Below are 27,889 nucleotides of genomic sequence, written 5' to 3' on the forward strand. Positions count from 1 at the left end.
AGAAATAAATAGGAGGTGAGCTCAGCTCGAAATACCAAATATGTATAATCTAAGTCTATATAGCAAAACGACTTTTGTCTCAATATACGAGATAGAGTAGATAGACTTTTCAGTGATAGATAAGTTCAAGTCTCCACATACCTTTTAGTTGATGAAGATCCACCGGTTCCTTGAGTAGTCCTTCGTCTTGTATGATGATTTCGATGGAGTTCTTGAGCTCAACTACACTTTATATCCTAGTCCGAGACTTTAGCTATATTAGACTAGAAATCAAGACTTATAGTTTTTATCACTAATTTTGACAAACATGCTTGAAATAACAACGCATGCGAGTTTGACCGAACAATGCTCTAACAAATCCTACAACCAACATCGAAGTAAATCTATGAACTAAATCTAAGACATCATGAGAAAAACTCTAAATCATTTCATTAAAATTAGAAGAAACACAAATGCATGAAACCCTAACTTGAACAACAAATAACTTTCTCTCTTTTAAATTTCTTATATATACTCTTAAAAAGATCTATCCTTTGTTACAATGGCTTCTTGTCCCTTTTGTATGAGTTACATAGTGGAGGACATCTAATAAAGTCCTTATTTTAGGATCTAGAAGGCGATAGAATCGCCCTTTCTAGTTATCTTCGCGCTATACTTTATACGCACTGATCTTCACACTTTTGGTGTGACTTGGTGATGTCGTCGCATTTGTTAGCGGAAATATACTGAGCTCTTCATGTTCGCCTACTATCAAAAGGATTCTTTCGCATTACTAATGGTTGTGCGGTATTTTGCACCCACAAAATTTCTTGCAACCCATATGAAAAATAATGTTTATTAACTCTCTTATGGAAGATTTACTAGGAAAAACTCTAAAGGCTATTGTATTTCCCACGTGGATTTTCTACCTTAGAAGTTGTGAAGCAACTAGTCAACTTCAGCGGAGCAAAGTGATCATGTGCAACAAATTACCTTTACTTGCATCTGTCATGTTGTATTCCTTTCCGTTCGTCAATGTTTTATCCCACTGGGTTTTCCTTGTCAAGGTCTTGATGAGGCAACGTATACGCATCCAACTATGTTTTAAGTTTAATTAATATTGTATTATTTTTTTTTAGTTCAGATTTTGTCCCTTTAGGTGTCCCTGACGAAGTTTTAACGAGGAAATTAACTTAGACGCGTCGATCTTTGAAGATCGTATTGCATGTGATGAACTACATGTAAAATACGAGATAACATGTGAAGTACTACATGTGAAGAGATGTACCAAGGTTTTGTCCCACTGGGTTTTTCCTTGTCAAATTTTTAATGAGGCAATTGATTTTGGCACAAGTCATCAAGGAAACAATGGCATTGAAGAACTACATTTGAAGCGCTATATGTGAAGCACATCATGTGAAGTTATGTTAGACCGCAGAAGGGGGAGTGTTGCAGGGCCTACGGCCCATAGATGTGCGGCCCAACTAGGGTTTTCCTTCCCATGTATATATATATATGTTATTGTATCCATGTAACCCTACTACTCATATCAATAAGAAACTACCTGTCTCTTACCTTTCCTTATTATTCTACTACAACATCTTGTTTATGTTCTATGATTAATTGCACCTTGCAGCAATGAGAAGTATTCTGCATTTCTTCTTTTCAACAGCTTCTAGTGCAAGAGCCAGACCTGTGTGTGTTTGTAACAGGCTTTTCAGTTAGACTTGCTTCTTTGTTGTGACTACCATTGCACTTGCACTATATTTTGTTTAACTAAAGTTCAATAAATATGAGTTTAGACTAGAGCTGCACAAGACCTGTCCAACTTATCCGAACCCGACCATACCCGCTAAACTCGTGAGTTTTTAATCGGAACCCGCCCGCGGCGAGTTGGTAATTGGTTATGAATATAAAAACCCGCTGTAATTGGGTTGGTAGTTGCTATTAGATAAAACCCGTCCGATACCGCACGAAAAAACACGCTAAATATACACTATTGATAAAACTAATTTTAGACGTCCGTTTAAATCAAATTGGGCGGCTAATTATTGAGTAATAAATTAGTCAATCAGAAATGATAATCTAGTCACTTTTAAATGTACCACTGTCTATCTTCTCTTATTTTCTCCAAGACGCCAAGTTGTTGTTCTTGCTTCTTAGGCTCCAAATATTGAAAGGCTATGTTTTAATGCCATAATAATTTCATCCAATTATGATCGTAGAGTGGTTATTTGCATCTGGACAAATTTCCAATAAAAAGATCTGCATGTATTTGTGGCAAACATAATTACATAACTTAAAAAAGAAGTATGTTTAAACTTTAAAATATGTGTGTGTGAATGATCATTGAACTACATGTTAAAAATTTCCAGAATATATTAAACTAAAACTTGAAGCGGGTTTAAACCCAAACCCGATCGATCTGGACGGATAGAAAAACCCTCCCGATGTTTACGGGAACAGAGTTGGTAATAAAAATAAAAATCCGCTATATTTGGGTTGGTGGTTGGCATTATCTAAAGTAGGAATTACCAATAGGTACCATTATAGTGTTCTTAGTTAGTGGCAGGTCCATCCATTAAAGCCCAGTAATCAGAGGTCCATAATTAAAAGAAAACATGAAAATTGACCAAATTTTTTAAGCCCAGGTCTTGCACACGTGCGAGATCAGGTATACGTAATATGAAAATACCACAAATAACCTTTCCTATTTAATATGTTAAAAGAAGGAGAAATATTATTCACATTTCATATTCATTTTCTTCTTCTCTTTCCTCTCACCATTGCTGCAGATGAAGATGAAGATTTGTCTTTATTCTTTCTCGTTTCTACCGAATCAGATGATGAAGATTTTTCTATTGTAATGTTTCTTTTAAGGTTTTGGCGATCTAATCATTGTTGTGCTTGATTATGTTTTCGATCTCCATGGTTGATTTGTCGACTATATACTAGATCTAGATGAATAATCACATTTTTTGTTCATTTCGTTGCTAGATTCGATTATGCCACTTCCATTTTAGATGTTTTAGACGTGTTTCAGTTCTTTTTTGTATATGAAGCAACGATACGTATATCCCGTACTGATAGAAACTTAGTTTATTTTTGAGAAGAAGAAGAAGAAGAAGCTGCATCGTTATGATTTACGACGAGAAGATTGTTTGTGTTTCCAGGTATGTATATTAACAATGATTTTCGGTTTCCATTCTATTTTTTCATAGATTCGTTACTAGTTTTTCACATGCAGCTGAAGTTTAGATTATGAATCAGCAGTACATATATGATGTACTGAAAAATTATGCTTTAATTTTGTTATTTTTATAGTTTTTGATATTTTTCTTCTTCGATCTAGAAGTATATATATGGAATATTGAAGAAAAAAAGTGTTTCGATTCTGGTTTTTAGAGATTCATTACTTGGTTTTCACATGTAACTGATTTTAGTTTCATTTTGGTTGTTTTTGATATGCTTTTAAGTTGTTTTTGTGTATTAATCATCGGTACGTATATGATATACTGGTGGATTTTGATGGAACATGTTCAGATCTAAATAAACAATCATGTTTTGTGTTTATTTCATTAGTAGATCTGATACTTTTATGGTTTGTTTTTCAATTTTCTTTTGTGTATTACCTATCAGTACATATATGACGTACTGTTTTCTTTTTGTGGTTACTATGAATCTATAGGTTTTCTCTTATTTTTTTGGGTTTGTTATAGTTTTTTTTGTGTATAAATTGACAGTACATATCTGGTGTACTGATATAAAATTCTTTTGATTCTGTTTGTTCAGTGTTTTGCCACTTTTTTTTGGTTTGATCCATTAGTACATATGGGTAATACTGAAATATGTGTATGAATTGACAGTACATATCTGGTGTAATGAGTTTGTTATGATTATTGAGCATTAAATTACTCGAATTGGTGATTAATTAAGAGTTGATTCTTCATTTTGTCAAAGCTTCAGAGTTGAGGTAATCTTATAATTCAAATATTTTGGAAATTGATAACGGTAGATGTGATGATGATGATGGTTTACAAGACTGTGCTCTCAAAATTAATGCACCAAATCTAGTGTCATTTACCTATCATGGTTGGGTGGCAAAGGAATATTTTCTTTCCAGTTTTCAAACACTAGAGTCTGCAAGCGTTTGGCTTTGTGTACCAAGGGGGCGAAAGATAGGTGCAGCTGTAAGTAAGTTTTTTCAAGCGCTTGCACATGTAAAAAATTTAACAATATGTGCTGCAACCCTACAGGTACTCTTCTTTCTTTTGCTCTCTTTAAATTTTTATGTAATATATGCTCAAGCAGATTCCTAAAAACTAATATACTTGCTAATGTTGCTTTAGTTGTGATGAATAGACAATATCCGTTGCGGACGAGTTCGTAAAAATTGTACCTATATTTCATAATTTGGAGAAGTTGTTACTAGAACTGGAAGTAACTATTGATAAATCAGTATTTCCACTGCTCAAAGCAGCACCTAATTTGACTCATCTTGAATTTAATGAGGTAAATACACAAAACTTGTGATGTTTATTCCCCATCTTAGAAAAACAAGTCCTGGGTGTTGTTAAGCATATTTACGCCATTAAAAAATTTACTCTTTTAATGTTTATCTGTTTCTTTTTTTTTTCTAATCCCAACCCAGAACATTCACGACAAAGTAGAAGATGAAGATTGGGATGGTCTTATGTTGACAACAAGATGTTTGTTTGAACACCTCAAGTCTGCTTGTTTCATGTTTTTTAATGGAAATGCGAGGGAGATGAGGTGGTTGAAACTAATTCCGAGGAATGCAAAAGTTTTGCATACAGTTACTGTTGGAAGTTACGTCAATCCTATAATGCGAAAAACAAACAAGTACTTATGTCAGAGTTCCCAAGTCTTCCTAAAGCCTCCGGCAGATGTATGGTTGAATTCCACTAAGTTTGGTTGATGCTGTTTTTAAGCTGGTTAGTTTTCAATATCCTCGTATTTATTGTCAAATAGGATCTCTTCGGTGCAGATGAATTTGTGTACCATCTACCTAACGGGGATGATATTGAAAAAAAAATATCATCTCCCAAAAATAGGAAACTTATCAAGAATTTCTCGAACTAGTTCATTTACTTTTATGTCCTTGAGAACAGTCGATGGGTCTGTTATTTAGATTAATTCGAATGATCCTACAATATATGTGTTAGTGATACGTTTTCTAATTTATTTATAATTGATTCTAACGTATATGTACTTTACCTGGAAGCGGTGCAGCAGATATGTACTCGAATTGTAAGCAGCGGATATATACTCGAATTTGTAAGCAGTGCCACAGATATGTACTCAGATTTGTAAGCAGTGCGGCATATATGTACTCAGATTTGTTAGCAGATATGTGCTCGAATTTGTGAGCAGTGTACCAGATATGTACTCAAATTTGTAAGCAGTAGTAAACACACACGTTTGGTAGCAGGGGGTATTATGGTCATTTCTATGTTTTAATTAATTTTGGACCTCTAGATAAAAGAAAATCTGGTTGGACCTTATTATAAATAACTATATGGGTTTTGGACCAATCAACAAATTTTCCTTAGCTAAAACCCGACCCGTCCGACCAATGTGCAGCTCTAGTTCGATAAGACTGGGCTTGTTATTCAGGTTTGGTCTTGTTAGGGTTTAGAAAGATGATCACTACGTAAAGTCAATCGATAGGGTCTTAGGGTTTAGCAAGCTGCCAACGACCACTATATAAAGAAGTGTTGCTTGTGAATCTTTGTCTCTATCCACTCTCCTCATTCTCACAAACAAAAAAAATAACTTGCCTTCTTCTCCTCCTCTCTCTGTGCTTAGATCTACTGCTACCCTGTGATTGAAATTTCTTTGCATTATGGATCGAGAATGAAGTATCAAATAGTGTTCATTTTGTATGAGAAACTTTCTGTCGTAATGACTTATCCTCTCAAAATAATAATAGGAAAGGGAATTGAAAATGGAAGCCGCAACAAACGATGGATCCATTGCTTGGTGTAGCGTCTGTGACAGCAGCTATGACGTTTCAAGCTGGATGAGCACCCCTTGGAGGCTTACTGGAAGCCAATGATCCCATGGAGTGTTGGCTGTACTATTTCTGTCATCATGGTTGTGATCTTCATGAAATACAACTTCCAAAACCTCTGACGTTTTATTCATCAACAATTTTATTAGTTTCTTCTTCTTTCCCTCAACATCTACGACAGAGATTGCTGACATAATGGAATCAATTTATGTAATATTGGTAACAATTTTTCATTAAATCTGCTATTATGTTTCCGGTGAATGTGCATTTTACTTTTGCTGAAAACAACTTCTTCAAGAATTGGTAGTAAAATTAGCAATACCCACATCACATGGTACATTATTTCACCACAAATTATAATCCATGTAAGTAGCGTTTCAATCTGAGTACTAACAATTGACTTGTTCTACAGACCCAAGTTCGTTCTGATTGTTATAGTCATTCCCTTGTAAAAGTTTCTGAAGTGGACAGATGTTTAATCTACCTAAACACTAATTCTGAAACGTTGTTCTCATATAGAGTAAATGCGTAATCAAATAAAGGTAAATGGCAAATTAAATGCAAAATTTGCAGCACACAAGATCAATCAAATTCCAGATGGTGCTAGCTCATGCATTCAATTGTACTGATTAGTATTATTATTACGTACATAAACTAATTCCTATCCCTATTGTACATAAACAACATCCAAAATCATGCACTAGCTTTCCATTTTACCACCAATCATTAAAATATAACATAAAAAAAATGAGTAGAAAAGTGAGATCTGAGAGGATAAGTCGTTATGAAATTAGTGGATTCATTTATGAGGATTCTGTCATGTAACTAAGGGAAAGCCATGGGTATATTTAGTCATTTATGAGGATTCATAAATTAATGGATTCATTTATGACTATGGTTACAATCATAAACTAATTCCTATCCCTATTGTACACAAGGGTGAGCATGGGCCGGTATAGATCGGTTTTCACCTCATCCGTATCCAATTCAATTCACTACGGATTTCAAGATTGGCATCCGCATCTAATCCACATCCAATAGATGCACGAATGAACAGATTGGATGCGGATAATCCAATGGATTTATGTTAGTTAAAATTTGTAATGAAAAAAAATAAAGCCATTATAGATGACTTCTTGTAGAACCTACACATTTTATATAATTTATAGAAATATAGAAGTTCCATTGACAACACTCCAAGCAAACACCTTAAAAATTTCAAAGTTATCTATATATTTTCTAGATTTTATATAAACGCTCTTCATCTAACGGATATGGATGTCCAACGGATTTTCAAGGCTGCATCCGGGCCCAATCCGTAATCCGTTGGATTTTAAAATTTCCATCCGCATCCAAGCCATTAGTGAACAGTTTGGGCATCCATCCGCAAAAATACGGTTGGTCCCGGTTAAATCAACGGATTACCGGCCTTATGCTCACCCCTAATTGTACATAAGTCATTAAGTAGTAAAAGTCTACCATGGGCTTGAGAACTTCACAAGCCCATCTTGTCAAAACAGAACCCATTTAATTTAGTTGCCTTTTATGGCATTTCTGGTCTGTTGCCACCCATGGGGTGTATTTAGTATTTTAGCTCTCAACCAATGAGGTGTTTCCGGTTATGCGGCTATTTATTGGATGTCTTCTTTGTAAGAGAAACCAATCTGAGAATTAATCAATTTTGTTGATAGGCTCTTCCTTACGTAGGAGAGAAGGTTATTGTGTTAATCGAGTCTACAAATAGCTATTCATGTCTTTATCTTCTTAAGTACAGTTGCATTGTTTGGTACTACATGTTTGTTAAGAGCAAGTCTTATGGTGGAATCCATCCTATTCCAAGTGTGGGAAAACCATGGAATGTCAAATTTAGTGGCTTCCAAATTGGTATTTTTCATGAAAAATCCAAGCATTGTTCCATGGATTTGTGTAATGATATGCGGATTCCATGGTAATGCTAATCAGATTAGCGTAAAACGCTATTCATAATAGCACACTAGAAGACAAAAAGCGTTAACCAGAATAGCGCTCAATATTAATCAGAATAGCACAAAACGCTATTCAGAATAGCACAAAGCGCTATTCAGATTAGCGCTTTTTTTTTATGCGTTGGTTTAAAACGAGACATTGGAAATCTAATGGCTGAGAAAAAAGCGTTGATCTTAATAGCATTTTGTGTTACTCTGAATAACGTTTTTTTAGTGCAATTCTGATTAGCGCTCAATGCTATTTCACTTCTACACTTGCGCTTCCGTGGCGGTGTAATAAATAAAGAAGAGATTATGGTAGTGCTTCCGTGGCGGTGTAATAAATAAATATAGTAGTGTTTTGTTTCCTCTCGTGATTAGACGTGGCGGTGGCGGTGTAATAAATAAAGAAGAGATTATGGTAGTGCTTCTGTATCAGAAGAAGCTGATTATGAAGAATCACCAACACCAAAAACCAAATCAGCAAGCAAAAAATAAATAAAAGAGAACTAAAATCAAAACAAAGGTATTATATTGTGTTTTATTTCAATTTTGTCTCTAATTTTTTTTCCAAGACAAAGATCCACCAGTACATATCTCCCATACTGGTGAAAAACATAGTTTATGCTTGACAAAATCATGAAAAAGTAACATGTTGCTCGTTTTTTTTGTTCCCAAGACAATGATCCACCAGTACATATCTCTCATACCGGCGTAAAACATAGTTTATGCTTGAAAAAACTTTAGAAAGTAACATACTACTTGTTATTTTTGTTTCCGAGAATACTAATCCACCAGTACATATCTGTGATACTAGTGAAAAACAATTTTTTTTGAAAAAATTATTATGTTGCTTGTTATTTTCTGTCTACGTGACAATGATCCACCAGTACATATCTTTGATACTCAATTTTTAATCTTTCATTTATGACTATCTTTGTTTTAGACACCGTGAATTTGCAGCACATAACTCACATACTGATGAATTAAGTAGTTTTATGCTTCATTTATGATTCTCGTTGTATTAGGACTATGAATTTGCAGTACATTATACCCGTACTGATTAAATAAGTAATTTTATGGTTTCGTGTATGATTGTATGTGTGTTAGACATTATGAATTTTCTTTTGACAGTATAATTTGGTAGTACCTATATGTTGTACTAAAAAAAAAACTGGTTTATTTTGCTTTTGATAGTGCGAATTAGCAGAACATATCTGTCATACTATAAAAACCTAATTTGACTAATATGATCCGTCGGAATACATATAACAATTTCTCTTTCTTTTGACAGTTTAAATCAGCAGTATTATCGGTTGTATTGCGAAAAACCTTGTTCATTTTGTTTTATACACTATGAACTTTGAGTACATAAATCATATATTGAACCAAAACTATGACGTAGATTGTGTTAAGTTTTATACACTATGAACTTCCAATACATAAATGAAATATTGAAACAAAACTATGATTGTGTTTAGTTTTATAGCCTATGAACTTTCAGTACATCAATGGTATACTGAATAAAACCTATGATGTAGATTGTATTTAGTTTTATACACTATGAACTTCCAGTACATAAATTATATACTGAAACAAAACTGTGATTGTGTTTGTTTTTGTATACCATGAACTCCCAGTACATAAACGATATACTGAAATAAAACTAGTTCATTTTGCAGGTAAGGTTCTGACGAAATCCAAAAAGAAGTTATGTAGATCTGGTCTGACTGCATTACATACTCTACTACATAAAATTAGAACGAGTAACTATACTTTGAGTGACGCCCAGTCGCAGAATATTAGTGAACCCTCTTATGGAAATTTATTCTTAATGATGTGGTACACTAACTATGTGTGCAGGTGGTCGTTGCTCATCATTAAAGTCTGCATATGCCTGGAATAAGTTGGATTGAAAGCAATCTATTTTTTGATAAGAGGACATATAAAGTGTATTTGAAAAAAAATGGTTTAGTTTTGTTATTTTCGTATATTCGTCGCTTATTTGATAAAAATACTTTGTGGTATCTAACTTAAGTGAAATAATGTGATAATTAAGTCACTGAATTCCAAATTATCTCACTAAAGATTGTGTGGTAATACTGGAAGGTTATAGAATTCGAGGGCAGTTGCGCTACATTGTGGTACTTGAGTAAAATGTTGTAGTACATATTTGTTGTACTGGTTTGGTTTTTCTTTGTATATATCAATAAAGTTCGAATTTATGTAAAAATGTTTAGTGCATTTATATTGTTTACTGCTCGGGAAGCTACACTGCTTATACTAGTGAAATATTTTAGTACATAACTGATGTACTGTTTCGATTTCACTTCGCAATGTCCGAGAACTGTAAACTGAATCTCTTGTTTGTCCCCTCGATAAAGTCTTAATCATTCACCAAATTTTTTGCAGGAAATGTATAAAAAATGCACTCAATTCCTTCACCGCAAAAAATAACTAAATATAGAAGACAACATTTGTAGACATGTATGGAATTTATATGAATCTACAAGAGTTTTCTGTAACCATTAACTTCCTTTTTTCTCTTCCCATTATGTTGTTTTACATGACTTGGTAAATAAAAATATTGGTATTCCAAAAAATCAAATTGCAAATAGGAAAAACCACTGAATTTATAGAATATTTCATAGTTGTTGTATCGCAGAACTGAGATGACAACTTTTCCAAGCTTTGCATCCCCCTGCAAATAAATGAATCTTAAATCAATAAAGGGATTGCAAGTAGCGGGAATCTAGATTATGAAATCAAGGAATAAATTCAGTATCATTTAACTTGATGATATGTTTCCGGAACTTGAAAAGGAACCTGTATCACGCGACAACCAGATAATGAGTAGTGAATTCATTATGATCATCTGATACGTCTATCTAAAGATAAAGAGCACATAAAAAATGAGCACACCAAACAGTCAATACATATATATATATATGCACTTCAAAAACTGAGTACATAAAGAACACACTATTAAGGAACTGGCAGTACATAAAATGCGCATTCCTAAAAAGTAAAAAGATACTAATAGAAAAGCTCCAAACAATTCCTTTTATAAAAAGTAAAAAGAACTAGTACAACGTCTTCTCCAGGAACTAAGCGTATGCTAGGGAATAAAAAACCTGCAAAACATAACAGTGCATATATGATATACTCTCAGAAACTAAAAAGCTACACTAATAGAAATCGGAAAAAAACTCCGAATTTTCAGTATATAATTGTCATACTCATTAAAAAACCATGCTTATGCTTACATATATGAGTCTACATGTGTTAGACACTATGAATTTGCAGTACATAAATGTTATATTGAAAACAAAACTAGTTAATTTGCAGAACATAAATGGTATACTCAAAAATTTCCTAGTGTTTGGATTAGAACTAAACATCTTGAACTTGTAACAATATTAATACGGCCATGATGAACAATAAATAAAAATGAGTAGTACATGCAATATGCACAAATTCAGCTAATTAACTATAATTGAAGTTCCTAGTTTTACCGTGTATCAGTTCATTCCATCATCATAATACATTAAAAAAATGAAAAAATACAGTACATTCAGTGCGCACTCCATCAAACACTATAAATGCATGAGAATGCAGTAAAAAATGAGAAATACAATACATATTTCAGTATTTCGCATAGTATTCATGGACCAAACAAAAAAAAAGTGGCAAAACTCTGAATAAAACAGAATCAGAAGAAGTTTCTATCAGTACGGCATATACGTACTGCGTATTCATGAACTAAAAATCGATTGGATGTAAATAAGAATTGATGAATCAATGAATATAACATAATCAAAGCACATATTTCAGTATTACACATATATACTCATGGATCGAACCCAAAAACAGTGGCAAAACTCTAAACAAAACAAAATCAGAACACCATATTTAAGTATTACACATACATACTCATGGATCGAACCCAAAAAACTGTGACAAAACTATGAATATAACCAAATCAAAGCACACATTTCAGTATTTCACTTAACTCACGGATCGAACCCAAAAACCAATTAAAAACGCGGTATAACACAAATACACTGCAGGATCATACCAAATCGACGAAAGTAGACTCTTCCAGTTTTCTATCAATACCAGATCTAATACCTAAACATCAGATTTTGCTATTAACATAAATAATGAAATCGAGTTACAAAAACATCATGATCATGTTCTTATTATCATTATTCAATTGAAAACAAACCAAAAACATCACTAAATCGATCTAATTATCAAGTATTAGTTGAAAATACAAACAAAAACAAAAGAAAATAGCAGTAGGAGAAAGAAGAATGAAAGGATACCACACAACATACCTGCAAACAAAAAAAAATCAGCTGAACCCTAGCTCGAGGAATCCAGAAACAGAAAGCAGAGAAAGAGAGCAGAAATCAAATCTCAAAAAATACAATAAAAAGAATTTAGGAAACTTGATTTAAATAGGAAAGGTTATTTCTGGTATTTTCTAATTACACATAATCGTTTCCGCACGTGTACAGGGCTTTTAATTAAAAAATTTGGTCCAATTTTTTTTTTTTAAAGTTTTGGACCACTGGTTACTGAGCTTTAATGGATGGACCTGCCACTAACTAAGACTACTATAATAGTACCTACTGGTAATTCCTACTTGCTAGATCCCACCACATTCTAACAACATTAGTACTCTGAAATGAACACAGATGTTTTGGATACCAATTTTTGAAATCGTTTTCAGCTACAGAAAAACTAATATCATTCCAAATGCTAACAACGCATTCATTCAACTTTATTATTGATTATAACTATTATTACATAAATTGATTCCTATATTATTCAAACAGCATCTAGATTTACAACAAGATTATATGACTGCACCAACAAAAAGATGAGGTACGATCACAGCAAGTGGATTGAAATCATGTGGTTGATGACATGAGATAGCAATTTGAGAGGATAAGTCATTACGACATAAACGATTCATTTGCGATGTTGTTGTATGTGGCAAAACCAACATCTCACTCAGAACCCGTATTTCTATTATCATTTTGCAAAGAGAATTCCAGATACATAGCTGCAGGAGTAGATCTACAAAGATAGAGAGAAGTGGAGGGGACGGAAAGGTTTTGTTTGAAGAAACGGCAAATCTATCACCATATCGTTCGAGATCATCTACACCTGCACGCAACGCAAATACATTGAAAAGCTTCCCAAGTGACTTCTAAGGTCCAGGATGATGTTACAAAATCATGGTTGGAGGACTGACATTCACAAATATATAAATTGGAGACAAAAGCTACTAGTACAATTTTGTCGGAGATGGAGAGACCTGCCGCACCTGCGGATGTTCCTTGCCATGCATCCTTTCAACTGTTGCATGATGGCAGTAATCGACTCATATGTCACTTCATTATGTATTCCAGATTTATAGACCAGCTATCTTGGTGTGCCTTTGCTTGATATTGTAGGCTGGAATAGCAAGGGAAGTAAGCGTTAGATGTAATCGGGTTTCTCTGAGTATCCACTTCTAAAGCATCTAAATTAACCTCACTTTGAAAAATTGCAACAATGAGTACTTCTACAGACATGACGCTTTCGGGAAAGCAGATTAACCACCTTCCTTCAGCATCATCAATGGCGTTCTCTTGAATATCCAGCTCAGTTAAGTTTCTGAAAACCAAAGAAATTAATCTGATGTTATCAAATATATGCTGAAATGAACATAGAAGTTTAGGACTCAAATTTGCAAAAGATTAAAGCAAAAAAGATAGGAGGAGATCATCCCAGAATATAGCATAGACCATGTAATTGGTTGTACAGCCCGAGTCTAAGTTTGTGCAAGAACAATTGAAATGTACCCATAATTGCAACAGGCGGTTGAAAGCATAGATTGTACTGTCAATCCAGTCTAGAACAATCATAATAACTGATTCCATGTTATAGATGGTACCTTGGAATGGGACGAACTTTGGGCACAAATAGCTTCCACTCACTAGATTCTCAGACTGTGAAGGTTTTCAAAATTAAAAAGAGTTCAAAAACAAAGTACACAGTAACGAGATTGAGAGCAATGTTGATAGGTTATCCTCCTCAAACATTTCAGAATCAACCAAAATATTGTATGGGATATGCAGGTGTGGGAAATAAGGTAATGGTGCTGCCTATGATTTAAAGAGTATCATGACTTACCATTGGAAAAGAGAAGTGTTGCGCACCAGTATTTGATAAATTGTCTCAATCATCTTTTGTGTTATATCACTACAAGAAAATGAGTGTATTGCAACATATAAATTGTGTGGAAAGAACCCCATTTTGATGTAGCAAAATGATTTTGCCTCACCAAAATCTTATGCCACACCGTGTGGAAACAAACTGTGTGACAAAAAGTTATTGTCACACCTATTGGATAATGTGGCAGAACATGGGATTTTTGCCACAGTAATTGGTGTGGAAATAATGTGAGGCAAAATGTTTTTTTCGTTTTCACTTAATTTAATTGATTAATTATTATTTTAAAAATATTTCTCCACACCGATTAGCTGCTGCAAAAGACTTCTTTTTGCAACATCATGGTTGTTGCCAGAAATTTTATTAAACAACTATTACGGGACAAAAACCATATGCATTATCATTGTACTTATAGCATTTGCAAACAAATATAAAAAATTGACTAAAAAGCCAGAAGTCGGATTTTATTGATAAAGCCCAGTGTTTTACAAAGTACACAACCTTAATGAGAGAAATAAGAACATAAACAAATAATTTTACAGGTTCTCAGATTCACTCTCGAATTCACATCCAGGTTCCCTTACAAATCTTTGTGCGATAGGCTGATAGTAAAAAACTTCACGCTTCAGATAGATGCATGTATACTGAATCTTCTTCAGTACTTCTTTATGAGACTTTAGTGTCCTACTAAACAGTAAAACATCATTATGTGACCAAGTAATAAAAAAACTAAAGAAATGATAAATATATCAAGTCCAATAAATTATTGAACTGTGAGTTTCAGTCGCTTCCGACACGGTATTGACATTGTTACTATGTAGAGTTTCAATTACTTCCGTGGCATCTCCTGCAAAAGGGACGAAGCTTCACTTAGAACTTATTACTTATGAACCAAATCCACTGTTATCTAGAGAGATTTCAAGCCCTACAAACTAATTTGTAAACAACCAGTAGTCACTTGAAGCTTTTCGGTTGAAAGTTTTTAGATTAATTTAACAAATCTAAGATATTCCTTCTCCCATAGCAGCAACATCATATAGTCTAGAAATGAGAACTTCTCTCTCCTGTGAGCAGACAAATGTTTTCGGATATAATCTCTGACCTATATGTCAGCTGGTGCTCCGGGTAAGGGTACCTTGAGTTCCAGACGGCCTTCAAGACAATAAACAAATTTTAAGAAAAACCAATAAACTGCTCTTAAACTGCTTATGAATTACTCATGCTTTAGCCTGCAGCAGGGGTGTATTAAGAAAAACAAGAAAGAGACTCATACCCTTAACTCTTTCTCCAGAAAGCAGGTAAATGATCATTTAGCATGGAGAGCATTTTCTTTATTGCCTAATGAGAACAAAATATATCAGTACCTTCACATAGGCCACGTTTTTTAGTGTACAGTCCAGCCACGTTTCAGGTTATTTGTGTGGCTATTGGTCATCAGTATAACTATAGCCACATTTTGTTTTACCATGTAGCCATAGTGCACCATTTAGTCATGGGTTTATTCCTAAACCCATCAACTGTATCCATAGGGTATCGTTTGGTCATGGTTTTCAGTTAATCCAATCACATGTAGCCATAGATGCGTATATGGCCACATTAAATAATTTTGTATGTGTCAAAAGTGTCGGATGACAATAGACACACCTTTTAGACTGTGACGGAAAGAGGATTTATGTAGCCACATTGGTTTGTTTATGTGTCCATAATATCTGGTTTATTAGACACGCATATACTAAGGAATTGACACATTATATCAAACATGACAAAAGATTGACATATGGTTACTCCATATTTTTTTTTGGGAGGATTATGATATGGCTACACGAAAAACAAATTGTGAACATAGCGTCGGATCCATTAGACACATGAGATTGAATTTTAACTTTTAAAGTACTAGCCATGGTTGTTACCGAGTCTTTTCTAGGCCAAATGCTCCTAGTATGCTTAATTTTCAAGCAACATATGCTAGGGTAATGTTTATGCATGTTCACTGCAATAAAGAAACCTCAAGCTCTGGTGTATAGAAGGATACATTACAAGTGATTGTGGCTTCCAAGGTAATTGCAATACAGCGGGTGCAGCCGGGTGTTTTGTGAAAATAAAACATGTATAGTGGAGTTCTGTTGTGTTACTTTCTCCCAAAATTCCCGATATATAACCATGCCAAAATCCAAAATAGGAAACCATATCTTAAACTTTTCATACAAATCTAGAAAGGACTGCAAACGACAGGAGCCATCTGTGAGACCAACCAAACCTGTTTAACTTATCAATTCACAAAAGCTTTATATTTTTAGCCAATATATTTAATGAAAAAATTTAGATCTACAACCAATATTTTTTATTTACCTCTTTCCAAAAGAAAAAAACAAAAATATTACATCAAATTGATTTTGGAGCCAGCCACTCCAAAACTACGATTGCAGTAGGAATGCATTTCTTTTGCTCTTTATATAACAAGACAAAACAATCCCATAATCAAATTCTTGATGTTTTAGATGCAGAGTTCGTGTCCTACAATTCGAGTGTCAAACTTATAGAGGCATCTGATGGCATAAAAATGACTTCGTCAAAGCTCAGGGACAATGTAGAGTGTTGAATAGCCACAACGAACCTGCAACAGGAAAATAGGGTTCTGAGTTCAAAAAAAACAAGGAAGAAAGAACGAGGGCACAACAATTAATACAAGGTGTCAGCCCAACTCAACATAAATTGTGGTCAAGACTTCTTACAAAGAGGACTTTCACAAGATATGGGAAAAACCCTGTCAAGTATGGTATTCAAAACGGTTGAGGGTTAAATTGGAACAAGGAAAATGAGATTAAAATTCACTATTCTTCACAGGCTACACAATACAGACTCCTCACACAAGCAAGTGAACCGCTCCATGCAATTCACTTAGGAAAAAGCATCAGTCCGCCCCCAAATGCTTTCACCATAAAATTGAGAACCATAAGACCTTTAGCACCATCATTTTAAATGTTTTTTTTTGTGGTTAATGAACTGGAGTTTCCATCATATATCTACAGGGTTACGAATCTAATTTGGGTACTTGGAATTCAATTTCACCATATGCTTTGAGTAATGTTATGAAGTGTATAAAAGATTTCTGAAATACAAGTACAACATGTAGTTATAGTGCATGTGCCCATAAATATATTCAAGCAATAGGACAAAAACATACCAACTCTCATTCTCTTGGATATCTATTTAAAAGTGACCAGAGTAGCAAGTTGTAAAGTACAGTAGTAGAAATTTCAATTGAAGTTCCATATGAGACACGGATAAAATGATGTTATTCATTTTACAAAGAATAAAGCACGCAAACATACAGAAAGCATGCTAAGGAACAGGATTAAACATAAGTTCCATCTTTATCGTTCTTTCAATATCATGTCACTAACCGAATAACCACAGATTAAAGGAAATAAAGCGATGTACCTGCGGGAGTGTGTCATTTTGGCTTGCGTATAAGTAAACCTCGGCAGTCAGTTCGGAAGTAATCATTTCGGGATTCTTTACCCAAGTCTTGTGGATCTACAGACGGCAAGATATTATCATTCGCAGAAAAGATTACTATACTGAATTCCTCATCGTTGCCATCGTCATCTCTATAATTTTTGGGAGGTGTCACAAAAACAATAGACTTTTTCTTATCTAACTGGTCTTTGACATAAAATACCTGCTTAGCTTGTGAGGCTAAAATAAAAGGATCATTTTTGTATCCCAACATAGTAAGGTCAACAATCTTGTAGCCAAGAGCATCTCTTTTGACCCCACGTTTATTATCAACCCAATTGCACTTGAACAGATGAACTTTTCTTTCACAGTAATCTAACTCCCATATCTCTTGCAAGACACCATAATAAGAGGCTTTACCATATGTAACATCATCATCTCTAGATATGTGCATGTCATTTGCTGCAACGCTAACCCCACTATTCTGGTGAATTCTACCATCACGGGATCTTGTGCGGAATAGATATCCATTGATGCGATATACAGTGTATTTCGTTACCTCGTAGTGGGGTTAGCGTTGCAGCAAATGACATGCACATATCTAGAGATGATGATGTTACATATGGTAAAAAAATTTAGATCTACAACCAATATTTTTTATTTACCTCTTTCCAAAAGAAAAAAACAAAAATATTACATCAAATTGATTTTGGAGCCAGCCACTCCAAAACTACGATTGCAGTAGGAATGCATTTCTTTTGCTCTTTATATAACAAGACAAAACAATCCCATAATCAAATTCTTGATGTTTTAGATGCAGAGTTCGTGTCCTACAATTCGAGTGTCAAACTTATAGAGGCATCTGATGGCATAAAAATGACTTCGTCAAAGCTCAGGAACAATGTAGAGTGTTGAATAGCCACAACGAACCTGCAACAGGAAAATAGGGTTCTGAGTTCAAAAAAAACAAGGAAGAAAGAACGAGGGCACAACAATTAATACAAGGTGTCAGCCCAACTCAACATAAATTGTGGTCAAGACTTCTTACAAAGAGGACTTTCACAAGATATGGGAAAAACCCTGTCAAGTATGGTATTCAAAACGGTTGAGGGTTAAATTGGAACAAGGAAAATGAGATTAAAATTCACTATTCTTCACAGGCTACACAATACAAACTCCTCACACAAGCAAGTGAACCGCTCCATGCAATTCACTTAGGAAAAAGCATCAGTCCGCCCCCAAATGCTTTCACCATAAAATTGAGAACCATAAGACCTTTAGCACCATCATTTTAAATGTTTTTTTTTTGTGGTTAATGAACTGGAGTTTCCATCATATATCTACAGGGTTACGAATCTAATTTGGGTACTTGTAATTCAATTTCACCATATGCTTTGAGTAATGTTATGAAGTGTATAAAAGATTTCTGAAATACAAGTACAACATGTAGTTATAGTGCATGTGCCCATAAATATATTCAAGCAATAGGACAAAAACATACCAACTCTCATTCTCTTGGATATCTATTTAAAAGTGACCAGAGTAGCAAGTTGTAAAGTACAGTAGTAGAAATTTCAATTGAAGTTCCATATGAGACACGGATAAAATGATGTTATTCATTTTACAAAGAATAAAGCACGCAAACATACAGAAAGCATGCTAAGGAACAGGATTAAACATAAGTTCCATCTTTATCGTTCTTTCAATATCATGTCACTAACCGAATAACCACAGATTAAAGGAAATAAAGCGATGTACCTGCGGGAGTGTGTCATTTTGGCTTGCGTATAAGTAAACCTCGGCAGTCAGTTCGGAAGTAATCATTTCGGGATTCTTTACCCAAGTCTTGTGGATCTACAGACGGCAAGATATTATCATTCGCAGAAAAGATTACTGTACTGAATTCCTCATCGTTGCCATCGTCATCTCTATAATTTTTGGGAGGTGTCACAAAAACAATAGACTTTTTCTTATCTAACTGGTCTTTGACATAAAATACCTGCTTAGCTTGTGAGGCTAAAATAAAAGGATCATTTTTGTATCCCAACATAGTAAGGTCAACAATCTTGTAGCCAAGAGCATCTCTTTTGACCCCACGTTTATTATCAACCCAATTGCACTTGAACAGATGAACTTTTCTTTCACAGTAATCTAACTCCCATATCTCTTGCAAGACACCATAATAAGAGGCTTTACCATATGTAACATCATCATCTCTAGATATGTGCATGTCATTTGCTGCAACGCTAACCCCACTATTCTGGTGAATTCTACCATCACGGGATCTTGTGCGGAATAGATATCCATTGATGCGATATACAGTGTATTTCGTTACCTCGTAGTGAGGGCCGTGTGATATCCATCTTAAGTTCTCTGAGATACTTTCTCTTTCGTCTGCCAACTCTTTTTCAACCTGAAATTCATTATTAGGATGAACCTTGAGTTTAAAGGAATATAACACATCAAACAAGACACTTTTTCTATGACCTATTACCTCATTTTTTAACCAAGCGCCAAAAGTGTTAGAGTGCTCTTTCTCTAGCCATGCTCGCTTTTTAGTAGAATAGTTAGTTTCCAAATATAGCTTGTGTCGGCTGGTATGTACAATAACCAAATGTTATTATACTTTGTACAAAAAAAAAAAAACAGGAAAAAAACAGGAAAAAAAAACAAATTAATACTTACTCTATGTAAGGCTCAATTTCAGGCGTGTTCTGCATTACATAGAAATGTGCTTGTCTCAACTGTTCAGGGGTAACTATACACGGCTCTTCAGCTGATAACGGTTCTCCCTCCTGAGATGTATTATGCCTATATAGTGGAATACCAATTGTCCTGATGCTTTTATGGTACTCACAATATATCTCAATCGTCTCTTCTGCAACATTCTCTTCGGCAATGCATCCACAAGGTTGATTCTTGTTTCGCACATGCCCCTTTATAACCTTCATACACCTTTCGAAAGGATACATCCATCGAAAGCAAACCGGACCGCATAACTTCACTTCCCTGGTAAGATGTACAGTTAAATGAATCATGATGTCAAAGAAGGATGGAAGAAAATACTTCTCTAGTAAGCATAACGTCACACAGAGATCCTCTTGCAATTTATCTAGCTCTTCCACCATGATTTCTTTGGCAGATATTGATCTGAAAAAGAAACAAAACCTGATAATAGCATATCTCACAGGTGTAGGCATAATTGATCGAATAGCGACGGGCAAAAATTGTTGCATAAGCATATGGTAATCATGTGATTTGAGTCCGATCAGCTTACGCTCTTTTAGGTTCACAAGGGTGGAAAAATCCGAACAATACCCTTCTGGAACTCTTAACTCGAATAGTGTCTCCAAGAATATGTCTTTTTCTTCCGTAGTTAATGTATAACATGCTGCGGGAAGTATCGTTCCTTTGTCATCTGTCTTAGGGTGTAACTCCGATTTTAACCCCAAACGCACCAAATCCTTTCTGGCGTTTAATCCATCTTTTGTATTCCCGTTGTGCAGCAACGTTCCAACAAGACTTTGTCCCACATTCTTTTCGACATGCATGAAATCAATACAATGTTGGACATCATTATAGCGCCAATATCTAAGTAGTCGCTGCCATATGTTGTACTTGCTCCAGTAAGTGGTTTCCCTGCCTTCCTCTTCCTCACCTGACCTATCGACTTCTTTTGATATTTTTATGATGCGCTCAATTTTCGTTTTTCCGATGCGCTTCATCTTTCCACCTTTTCCAGGTGTAGCCTGCACGTCTTCCCCTTGAGTATTCGTCCCCTTCTTTCCCCATGAATTCTTTATACATTTTACCTCCTCATATATTTCTTCCCCGGTCATTGGTTCTGGAGCAGTCTCCCACTCTTGTTTTCCGCCAAATGCCCCCTTCTGCCTTCTGAACGGATGCTCATAGGGTAAAAATCTTCTATAACCAACATAAACATTCTTGTTTGAGTCATGAAGCCTAATACTGTGCGCTTTTTTACGACACACCACACAACCATGATATCCAGCGTAGCGACAACCACATAGTGTACCAAGAGCACGATAATCGTTTATCGTCCACAAAACAACTGCACGTAGAGTAAACATTTCTTGGGCATATGCATCCCATGTTCTCTTTCCCTTCTCAAATAAGAATTGAAAATCTTTAACAAGAGGTTCTAAAAAGACATCGATGTTGTTTCCTGGCGCACCATCTATAAGTAACGACAACATGATGAACTTTCTCTTCATACACAGCCCCGGTGGAAGGTTGTAAATCACAACCAAAACTGGCCATACACTGTGATGTTTGGTGCCTGTGTTTACATCAACTCCATCAGCCGAAACAGCTAACCGCAGATTTCTTGGATCACCTTTAATTTCTGGGAAATTGTTATCTATCTCTCTCCAAGCATGTGAGTCTGCCGGATGACGTAAAACACCGTCTTTGTTTCTAGTGGTATCGTGCCATATCAAATCTTTTGCTGTGTGCTTCGATTGAAACAGCCGCTGAAATCTTGGGATGATGTCGAAGTACCACAATACCTTTGCTGGAACATTCTCGTAAACTTTACCATCCCTGTCAACTTTCCATCTGGGTTCTTTACAAGTAGGACACACTTTTTCATCCTTGTACTCATTCCAATAAAGAATGCAGTTGTTGATACATGCACGTATCTTTGTGTACCCTGAACCCATTGATTTCAATATTTTTTTTGCCTGATATGTACTCCTCGCCATTAAATTACCTTCTTTGGGAAGCATGTCCTTTAACAAGGGTAACAATTCATTAAAAAACATGTCTGATGCACCGTGCTTACTCTTCAAATTAAACAACTGCACAATTGCAGACAACTTTGTGAAGTTGGGACATCCTTAGTATAAGGGCTTTTCAGCATTTTCAAGTAACTTTTTAAACTTTATAGGGTCATCTGCGAACTCTTCTGCAGCCTGCATCATATCTATAGTGTCTGGAGCATCAGTGGGAGTTCCCATTCCAAAATCTTCGTCTGGAGCATCAGTGGGAGTTCCCATTTCAAATTCAGCGTGCATACCATTGTTGACGTTAACTGGCTTACTACTAGTTATTGCCTCATCCTTTTCCCCATGCTTATTCCAAATAGTATACGTTTGATCGATTCCATTTACGAATAAATGATCTTCTACGTCGCCAACGGAGCATGCACAGAGATTTAAACAATTTGTACACGGACACAACATAAGAAATTCATCATATGTCTCACCCTCCTCCTTGAGATGGTTGACAACATACCGCAGAAACGCCGCAACTCCTTCTCTATAACGTTTCTTCGTTCTATCAGTACTCATCCAGGATTTATCCATTCTGAAACGCAAAGAGACCAGTAGATCCATCAGTTGCACTCCAATGAAAGCAAAAACTGATAAATCAATTCAGAAATACAAGCTTAGCATTAACTAATATATATGTTTCATTTCAAAATAATAGTTATCCCCTAACTTGACAATTTAGACATACAAGTCTTGAAATTACCAATAAATTCAGCACCATTTGAAACATAAAAAATTTATATGGACAAACATGGTAATAACAGATGAAACATGCAATATGCAATTTCCCTCATACAAACCGATAATCATGCCACACAAACCCATAATTAGACATCCAGTATTAACTCAGGAAAATTGGTCTAGTACTTTCAGTAAATGGAGTCATTTCAAGTTTTGGAATAACACATACTGAAGGGTCTGTATGTCAGCCGCAGTTGGGAGATTTCGCGAGAATGAATTGCAGCAGCTCTAGGGTCAGTGTGTTTGTTAAATTAGAGTAAACACTGATCTGTGCTCTAATTGATTAACTTAGAAATCAAAATGTCATTTCAAATAAGTACTCTAATTGATTAACTTAGAAATATCAGATCATAAGTAGTATGTCCCTAGTTCTATAATTGACATAGTTGGCAACTTTTATATCTCTGGGAGCTCAAATCTTCTTCTTTAGACAGATGTGAAGTCACATCTGTCGAGAAAGAGCTCTAATGTTCATGAAGAATGATTGCACAATGACAATGAGAAAAAAAATACGAAGTACTTAACACTGGTGCATAGTACATCAAGGCTTGAAAAACATACCTATAAGTAACTTTGAGTCAGTTTTAGTGATTCAGTTTCTGTCTCTCATGGAACTGGAAACTCAATGCTTTCACTGAAGAATAATGACACCCCTGAAACAGATTGAAAACAAGTACATGTACCTACAATACATCACCCATTTAGCTACAGATTCAAAAACAAATAGGATAACATCAACCATTTAGTTTTATGAAACATCACCAGATTGAATGAAACATCACCCATTCAGCTACAATACATCACCCATTTATCTGCCCATTTTACTAGTCCCTCTAATAGGATAACATCACCAGATAAGTTCTATGAAACATGCTCACAGATTCAACATGATGTACTGAACAACAAAGCAATAGTGAGCACAGATTCTATATGTTGCAGGAAAAATAATAGACACAAACTTTAGTGCAGCGAAAAAGAATTTTAGTGCACAAACTTCAGACACAAATTTTACTCAACAGATTCTATATGTTGCAGGAGTTAACAACATTTCAGGCAAACATGGGGTATATCATTCAAGACAGAGCATGAAAAGTTCAGAGGTTTAACTAAATTACAATGAGGTTACAGTTCAACAAGCTATCATGATAATTATCAGAGATAATAACTTTAAGGTTTTAGAATGATACCTCCAGTATAAACTGGGTTTAGGCACTACCACATATTGTGATGCTCCTTCTTACCCCCTCCTTGGTTTGTATTTCAGCCTCACAAGTACCTGGTTGCTCAAAAGAGATTGTCAGGACTAACAAATTCAGAGAGCATCAATGTTGACTAACATCAAGGGAACCAGATGAAGCTAACACAGAGTGCAATGGGTTACAACAAAATTCAAAAAGCTAACATAGTAACACTTATTACTACGCAAAAATCATCTAGTATAATGAGAATTTCAGCAATCTAAGAATGAATGCTACAACATACCTAAGATGGGAGTAAATCAGACTGATTTTAGGGTTGAATCTACAGATATTCTAAAACATCAAGGGGCAATAATCCCGCCCAAAAGTTATTTCTTTTGATTTCAACCCCAAAATAAAAAGGTTAGGGTTCAAATAAAAAAAAAATTGACTGGGATTATTACCGCTAGATGTTCTCAATATTCTTGATTTCATCAGATTTTCATCCTATGGAGGTGCAGAAATATTTCCAAAATTGAAGACTAAATCATCCCTAAAAATCCCCTTATTTTCTGCCAGAATATCAGTTGGAGAATTTTTTTCCTTAAGATAGAGAGATATGGATGAATGAATTAAGGATTTTAGGGATGAACTGATAGGCGTACATGCCTGTTTGAGAAGATACCCATTTTACATTGTTAACATCAAAACCGAGCATGTGTTTGTCTTTTTTTTTTTAAAGTTAAATTATTTCCCCACACAAATTTAATTAAAATTAAATTATAGTTAATTATAAATTATTCAATTAAAATTAAAATTAAATTATAAATTATTCGATTAAAATTAAATTAGTACTCGAACTCGTTCCGAATCGATCAATATTTCAGGTGAAGTGTCGAGTCTTGATTATGTAACTAAATTTTGATCATGTAATAACTAAATTTTGATTATGTAATAACTAAATTATGATTATGTAATAACTAAATTTTTCCGTGTCTCGATTCCAAAGGACGAAGTTCCATTTTCATCAGATTTACTCGAACTCGTTCCGAATCGATCAATATTTCAGGTGAAGTGTCGAGTCTTGATTATGTAACTAAATTTTGATCATGTTATAACCAAATTTTGATTATGTAATAACTAAATTATGATTATGTAATAACTAAATTTTTCCGTGTCTCGATTCCAAAGGACGAAGTTCCGTTTTCATCAGTTTTACTCGAACTCGTTCCGAATCGATCAATATTTCAGGTGAAGTGTCGAGTCTTGATTATGTAACTAAATTTTGATCATGTTATAACTAAATTTTGATTATGTAATAACTAAATTATGATTATGTAATAACTAAATTTTTCCGTGTCTCGATTCCAAAGGACGAAGTTCCGTTTTCATCAGTTTTACTCGAACTCGTTCCGAATCGATCAATATTTCAGGTGAAGTGTCGAGTCTTGATTATGTAACTAAATTATGATCATGTAATAAAAAAAAAAAGTAAAAAGAAAAAAAAGGAAAAAAATGAAAAAAATTTAAGTAAAAAATGAAAAATAATGAAAAAATTTATGCCACATTTATGTCCAGCCCAGTCAATTACATGGTTTAAGCTAACACTCCAGCCCAGTCCATTACATGGTTTAAGCTAACACTCCAGCCCAGTCCATTACGATTTTACTTATGTTATTTCAAAATGCATCGAATAGGATGTCCATAGTAAATCTAACGGTGAATATATTTATCACAAGCCCAACCAATAGTTAGATTAATAGGGAAGAACCTCTTATCTTACGCTATGTAACACCTCAAAATTCTGTTCGTTTTATCTTTCCTCCTAAACCAGAGTTACAGAGCGGAGAGAACTAGAGAAACCTAAGCAGAGTAAAAAGGGGATAAAGTTCTAGGCTTAAAATCAGGGAAACATTGAGATTTGTTAGAGTAAAAAGGGAAATCGGATTTCTAAAGTTTGGAAATATTTTTAGGTCTACCGTAGGATCAAAATCAAATGGTATTTTCTTAGGAGATTTTTCCGAAAAAAGGAAATCGTAGACCAAACTCAATCGATTTTTCAGTTCACCCTAAATAATTTTGAGCGGGATGAAAATGAAACGCAAAATATTTTCGGCGGGATTATTCAATCTGTGCGACTTTATAAAGGGCCGTATGGTGTTGAGGAATTACATGGCTAAATCTTATAAAGGTATATCCTGTTCTCAATCTTTCTTTCGTCTAAAAAGCTTAGTTATTCAAACCCTAATTGATTCAAACCTTAATTTTTGAATCAGACCCAATTGATTCAAAGGTTAAGTTTTGACTCAAACCCTAATTCTTAATTTTTGATTCATTGAAAGCAGGGTTTATGCACCTGTTTATTTCTTATTAAGAAGAACAATGGTGTGCATGCATGTTTAAGCTTTTCCTATGTTATGCTTAGGATCTTTATGCAGATTGTATTCTAAGTTGCATAGTGGCTGGATAACAACTCAGTCTTCTATGGTTATGGAAATGCTATTCTTTTATGTTTTTTTCTTTCTTTTCCGATGAATCTGATTAATGTTTTTCACACTGCAAACAATAGTTTAAGCTTCTGTGGTTCTCCCTGAAACCACTCGACATCACATTCTTATCTCATTTAGCTGGCCACATTCTCTGTCGTGTATACTCCCGTGTCATTGACGTTTTGTATAATGGGATTATAATTATGTCAGAGCTAGGTCAATTGAATGTTATTCCTCGGTTTTTTTATTTGTCTATTCTGATGAATGTTTTTCACATTGCAAACCAATAGTTTAAACTTCTGTGGTTCTCCCTGAAACCACTAGAAATCACATTTTTATCTCATTTTCATCAACTTTAGCTGGTCAGTAAGCTTCCATCTGTCGTGTATACTCCCGAGTCATTGACATTTTGTATAATGGGATTATAATTATGTCGGAGATCGGCATCCGTCGTTTGTTTTTAGGGAACTTGGTAGGTTTACATAATTGTGTATGTTTGAACTGGAGTCTTGCTTGAGTTCTTTCAATGCTCTAGTAAAAACCTCAGCGATTAATAATTTTTTAATTGTTATATCTTTTAACAATTCTGAGACGGCATCCTGCTCTTGCATCTAATCATACTAATCAAGACCATGTTAGTACTGACATAATCAAGACCATGTTAATTGACTGTTATAAATTTTGCTTGTGTCTAGCTTAATAACTTTTGACTTTTGATTGAAAAGAATTCAGACCTTATTTGATTGAATCATATACATGTATATGCAGTTTCCTATATGACTACACAAGAGAATTCGAGTTGGGAGCCAGAGTATGATGATGATGAGTATGCTGAAAATGAGACTGCAGCCCTGGAGGCTCAAGCCTTGCAGAATTTAGGAGAGTCAGAGGATGTAGACGAAGATTCCGATGGTAGTCGCACCGGTTCCGATGGTGATAGCTCCAGTTCTGATGATGAATCGACTGAAAGTCCTGAACAGCCTGGTAATGCTATACTAGCTTGTCTGTTTTTGTTTGCTTTGGA

At 34.8% G+C, this 27,889-nt stretch overlaps 1 protein-coding gene across 1 annotated transcript; it reads right to left on the reverse strand.

Annotated features, from left to right (window-relative positions):
* Positions 1-19,435: 19,435 nt before the first annotated feature.
* LOC113344585 lies at positions 19,436-22,346 on the reverse strand. The gene is made up of 7 exons (XM_026588531.1): positions 21,948-22,346; positions 21,477-21,788; positions 20,983-21,200; positions 20,731-20,814; positions 20,350-20,673; positions 20,159-20,258; positions 19,436-20,077 (listed from the first exon to the last, which is right to left on the reverse strand). The coding sequence occupies exons 1-7, from the start codon at positions 22,344-22,346 to the stop codon at positions 19,436-19,438; spliced, it is 2,079 nt and encodes a 692-aa protein (XP_026444316.1).
* Positions 22,347-27,889: the final 5,543 nt, after the last annotated feature.

The sequence above is a fragment of the Papaver somniferum genome, unplaced genomic scaffold, assembly GCF_003573695.1.
Source record: "Papaver somniferum cultivar HN1 unplaced genomic scaffold, ASM357369v1 unplaced-scaffold_79, whole genome shotgun sequence".
NCBI classification, from domain to species: Eukaryota; Viridiplantae; Streptophyta; class Magnoliopsida; order Ranunculales; family Papaveraceae; genus Papaver; species Papaver somniferum.